We start from the raw sequence: 6000 nt of genomic DNA on the forward strand, positions 1-6000 counted from the left end.
GGACTCCTCTGCCGGCCGCGGGATTTGAACTAGCAACTTTCCAGCCACAGGTGCAGATCCTTGGTATAGATGAAAGGATAGGAGAAATTCTGTCAGCATTTGAAATTCCTGCAAGTAAGGGACTAGCTATAGTTTATGATAGTTGTGCTAATACTGTATAGAGGTAGATATAAAAATGCTTCAGGAGAGGCAGAGTTGGTTTACTGGTAATCACAAATACATCAGCATCAGCAAAGTCATTGAAAGTTGAAAATTTCAAAAAGACTGAACTTGCAAGTAGCAAACTGCTAATGAAGCACAAACATGATTCAATATCCAAAATAATACAATTATGTTTTAAAATGTTTTTTCATTTATTTTTGGAAACAATAAAATTATATTAATAATCAAGAAATAGAATAAAACAAGCTTCACTTCCTCCTGACCAGCCTATAGTTGCAACACTGATAGACAGATAATATACAGTAAAACAATTTTTACAAAAATAAAATAATGATTTACATTACACTTGACTCCCATGATCTAATAGCCTATATCTTGACACCAAGGATATGGGCTGTGGAAAGTTCCAGAAATAAAATGTCCAACAATAAAAAAGACCCATTGACTTCAAGGGAGAGTACCACACGTCAGTAGTCTGTAGTCTGTAAATAGTCAATTTAACTTGATTTCATAGTTATCACAATTAATGCAGTTTGCATTTTTTTTATTCTAGGAAATATTCTAGGTGCTTGGGCTAGTTTGTAGTATTTTTAAGAAGTTGATTGCAATTAGCTTCCTTTGTATTACTGAAATTATTGTAAATTATTTGTAAAACATCACTGTGCCTATTGTGCATTGAGAACAAACAATTTCAATCAGCCTGTGAGCTGACTCTTTTGCAATGTTTAGAAATGCTTTGAGGAGCTTTATTTTGTATTCTTCGTGCATATACTTTAACATATTTTGGTAGATTTTTAAATTTCTTTTGGTAATTAAACATCTCATCTTTTTCCATGCACAACTCTATACAGATAAATACATACACATACTTAAAAAACATTTTCCTAAAGTCATAGTAAAAGAAACGTCTATGAGTCCTTAACTTGTGTGCAATGCTATTTCCTTTCAGAATTGATCAAATGTGCAGTAACATCTTTGTAGTACTATGGTGCATATGGAAACAAATTGCAGTGTCACTGCTTAAGACTCTGCTCCTGTAGTTGTTATATAATTTAGTTCTTTTATAGCTTAACTGTGGGATCCAAGGAACATGGGATTTTATATTCTGAGACACACTGAGGCAGGACTCAACATAATTAGAACAAGGGTATAAAAATGAAATAAAAATTCCCTACAGCTGCTTCTCACAATTTGACACTCTTTTGTGTCAATGTAGCCATCTTGAGCCAAGTACCTGCAGCAATACTGAAAAGAAACACTGCAGCTGCATTATCAAGATCTCTCTTTGCTCTTCTGCAAGTGATGTCTTGCACTGTACCCTCCAATTTGACAAAATATGCATTGTTTTTAATAGTATTAATGTTTTGTCAGATGTTGTCTCTTTAGTCAGTTATTCATATTATTTAATATAAAAATGTGCCTGAATAGCCTCTTGACAAATCATTTGCAAATTGCCTTGAACATATTTATGAAATCTAAGCTTCTAAAAATTCCCTAGCATTTTGTGTCTTGGGCTATCCTTTCTAAATTGTACCTTCAGTGTATGTGCATTTTATTAAAGTTAACTAAATTAGACTATGAGCATATTTGTTAGCTTTCCAGGACAGGACACACTTCTATGATTTCTTACACGCATCAGATTGTAACTACAGAAGCAATAGGGCTCTCTGTAGAATTTGTACGTAAGTGCACTTCTGTGGCAAATGTGTGCTTTAACAAAGATTCACCTTAGCCTTCACAAGGAAAATGAATTTTGTGACAGATTAGCTCGCTTCTCTTAATTCTACTGTTTTCAGAAACAATAATAATGATAGTAAAAATGCCTTTGCAGTTTAGTGTGCAGTAGTTGCTTTCTCATGCATAGATTGAACTCTTAACATTACTGTACTGTATATATCTTCTAGCATCAGATCTATCAACAGCTTCATATCAGTGAAAATACTCTTAAAATTATAGAAACAATTCATTCATACTATATGCCCTAAGGGGAGCATGTTACTGTACAGTTATGAAACGTTGGAGTCTCTATTCATTGGACTTTTATCCTGATGATTTGTTTTCAATAGTGCTTCATACAGGTACTGTACATGTTAATGCACTTAATGAGTGGCCAGCAGACCACACTGCATGGAGGTACAGGAGATAAGCAAATTTGCCTTAGGTTTGTATGAGCCTTTGGAACCTTTTTTTCCTAACTGGGAGAATATTTTGCTCCGGTGTCCAAAACTTTAAAAATTACCCCTACAGTCTTCACACAGGGCAACATATTTAAAAAAAATATGTATTGAGTCCTGAGGGCTTTGATTAATGCACTTTATCATTTTTTAGGATTCTGCCAAGGATTTGGCTAGGAAGTTGCCCACGTCAGCTAGAACATGTGACGGTGAAAATGAAGCACGAACTTGGAGTGACTGCAGTGATGAACTTCCAGACTGAATGGGATGTGGTCCAGAACTCCTCGGGGTGCAGACGTAAGAAATCTGAAGCAATGACCCCAGAGACCATGATGGAACTGTACAGAGATTATGGGTTGGTATATGTGTGGATTCCAACCCCAGATATGAGCACTGAAGGTAAACTTTGTCATGGTTTTACACATCAAATAGACAACTGTTTTCTGTGTTCTCTGCTAAAGGATTTATTTTATATTTTGTAGAGTTCAGTTGCGATCTGTTGATATACCAAAAACTTCACCTGGAATAGCTTACTGAAACAGACTTGCTTGGTCAAGACACTGCGTCTGAAACAAAATACTCAATAGGTCTTCAGGTGTTATTTTGGTTTCTTCATTAATCTGACTAAATTATCTAGTGCAATTAGGGCTGGGCGATATGGCCAAAAACATTATCACAATAAAAATTTTCATATCAGTCGATATCGATAATTATCACGATAAATGTCAAATCATTATTTCTTTCAAGTTTAAAGGCAGATTTTTTTCTCCTGAGTGAAAGTTGAAGAAACCAGACAGTTACTTGGTAAATTAAACAACTCTTTATTTTAAGAACACAACAAACACTTGCCAAACAGCAGAAACATTAAACAAATCTGAGGTAGAGAGTATTCAAGTCTTTTTTATGTCAAAATCTGCATGAGTAAAATTTAAAAAATAAATATCTTAATAGAAAAATTAAATACTGCAGTGTGATAAAACACACATAGAAGATAGCTCAGACAGATTGCAAAGTTTTAAGTGCTCTGTTTTATGTCTGATCGTAAAAAAGCCAAAATATCTCCAAATTACCGAAGTTGAATGACCTTTTCTGTCGACGATGTCATTGTCCTTCGAGCTGGTCGTTGGCAGCACTACATTTGCTTCAGTGTCACTCATTTCTCCACTCTAACTACAATCCTGTCAGCCACCACCATGTGGGTAAACAACACCACATTAGCTGCCCGGTCTGCAACGCGCACTCGCGCAGTATTTTGTGCGCATGCGCATATCATGCGCAAAGCATAAACATATATATCAAACATTTATCAAACTTTTGTTAAAATTATATAGAGGAAAATTATATCACGATAATTATCGTTATCGAATTATCGCCTAGCACTAAGTGCAATAAGTACAAATGTTGTCATTTTAGAATGAATGCAATATCATACGGTCTAAAAAAGAACTATAAATATAGTAAAAATATAGAAAGTAATAGATTTAATTTAAATTCAACCAAGCTAAATTTTCAGGCAAGCCATCAATTTTCACTGTAGTAGGTAGATAACTTATTTTAATTTTTACTTCTTATCCAGTGTTGAGTTCAATTCACTGCTTATTAGTCATCTCTCAAAACATACTGCATAGCAAATCATCAATTAATAGGTGGCCAGTCATAGTATCAGCATAAATAACATCTACTGCAACACCAGCACTCCTGTTACTTGTCTGCAGTTTGACAGATTTCCTTTCATAAGTGCTGTTAACGGCTGAGAAAAGCCCTAGAGGGCAAGGCTTTCTATATAAAAATTTAATATTTATTTATTTCACTCTTTGCAGGTTTATTTTTTGTGTTTGACAGCTCTAAAGGGAAGTTAAACAGGCCTTTCTATTTGGTTGCTCAGTCTAGGGCAACTTCTTCATTCTTACCAATCCTTTGACGCTAATAAAGAAGATTGTTTAGTTTCAGTTCAGTTACAGAAAGTGTAGCACTGTGAAGTGGATTACATAAAGAATAAAGAATCATGGTAGAGCATACACAGTGGGAACTACAGTACTGCCACAGTACATGCATGTGAAAACTGCGAAGGTACTGTGTAAATTTCTCATGGTAAATCGGTAAGACATTAAATATAGGGTTACGAATGTCATTGATAAACCTTTCATAAGTTGAATCTATTAATAAAGTGTTAACAGTGTAACATAAATCTGATAACCAAGCTGTACTGTAGATTCATTACATGTTACAAAAACCTAATGTTGACCATAGCCTGATACACACCCTTGGGTAACAAATACACCCTTGGCTTATTATTCATTTCTGAAGTGTAATTTTGCAGCTCCTAAAATAAAGGTAGATTTTCATGAGGCAAATCAAATGTATACTGTTCTGCAGGTAGGACCCGGATGCTCCCCCAGGCTGTCTTCCTCCTCCACGGTCTCTTGGAGAACAGACACACAGTCTATGTCCACTGCAATGCTGGGGTGGGCAGGTCCACGGCAGCGGTGTGTGGGTACCTCATGTACATCACAGGGTGGAGTCTGAGGAAAGTGCAGTATTATGTGACGGCCAAAAGAGCAGCAGTCTACATTGACGAGGAAGCTCTCGTTCGTGCCCAGGAAGACTTCTACCAGAAGTTTGGACATCTTCGCTCCTCCATTGGCTTTAGTCCTCAAAGTTGAATGCACATTTTAGTTACACAGAATCTAGTTGCACCTTACTGCTGTCTTTGTAATTGTTTCAGCTTCTCTCTAGATGTACTGTAATTACATTGCAGTAGGCTGTAAATCATGGAATATTTGTTTTAATCTAGCCTCTTCCGTTTTTGAGGTTAGTATTTGTGTAGTTGTTTGAAACCTACAGTACCTTTTTTAGGTCTTTAGTCATTAATGTCATAAGGACACCGGTAATGTTCACAGGGCCATAAATGATGAAGTTTTGCAAGCAGGACTATTAGACTAGTTTTGACAGATTTATTCCCAAGTCAAGTAAGGCTGGTAAGACATACTACCTCACAAACGTAAATACAAAAATAGTCTCATTGAAACTTGAGCCTAATAATGTCATGCTACAGTAGCATGCTTAAATTGGCATTCTAACAAGACAATCACCATACAAGCTCTAGTATTATCATGTCATATAGAATAGATTCTAAAATTAAATGCCAGTGTTTTAGCATTCAGTGTAGGGAAAAAATAAAAAGAGTAATATAAAGTTAAATAGATGAAGAAATGAATGAGCTGCAATCAACAGCAGATGGAAAAGTGAGACATACAGTATTATTTATATTCATTTTCATTTTTGTTTGGTAATCCCATAAGTATTCTGTATGTTAAATAATTTTGATTTGAAAGTTTCCAAATTATAGAATAAACATAGCAAATATAAGCCAAGGTGTCCCTTTTGTTTTTTCCAAAGTTCCACTGTGCTGTATTAGTATATATATTATATACATATTAGGGAAATTAAAATGTGGATGACTGATTTTTCACTAATTTATATGAAATGTAAACTGAGGGTAAAGATCTGGGTTTCTTTGCCTGCTGTATCTCAGAAGAAACAGATTAGAACAAATTTTGTCTGCCTTCAGTGTAATGGTCAAAACTATTTACCTGCTTTTTAGTGTAAAAATATGATTTCAGATGTTTACAATGTCCAGGACATTACTGCTTTTCTTTTATTG

General features: G+C 35.1%; 1 protein-coding gene across 4 annotated transcripts in view; it reads left to right on the plus strand.

The window, feature by feature from the left end:
- The window catches only part of epm2a (EPM2A glucan phosphatase, laforin), a 31086-nt gene extending 25386 nt beyond the window's left edge, over window positions 1-5700 (plus strand). For all 4 annotated transcript variants that reach the window (XM_088909249.1, XM_088909247.1, XM_088909248.1 and 1 more), the window contains exons 4-5: window positions 2491-2735; window positions 4713-5700. In XM_088909249.1, coding sequence (XP_088765375.1) covers window positions 2491-2735; window positions 4713-4999 — 532 coding nt within the window. In that variant the 3' untranslated portion in view covers window positions 5000-5700. The remainder of the gene's footprint in view (window positions 1-2490; window positions 2736-4712) is intronic.
- Window positions 5701-6000: the final 300 nt, after the last annotated feature.

The sequence above is a fragment of the Atractosteus spatula genome, chromosome 2 (genome assembly GCF_055471065.1).
Source record: "Atractosteus spatula isolate fAtrSpa1 chromosome 2, fAtrSpa1.hap1, whole genome shotgun sequence".
NCBI classification, from domain to species: Eukaryota; Metazoa; Chordata; class Actinopteri; order Semionotiformes; family Lepisosteidae; genus Atractosteus; species Atractosteus spatula.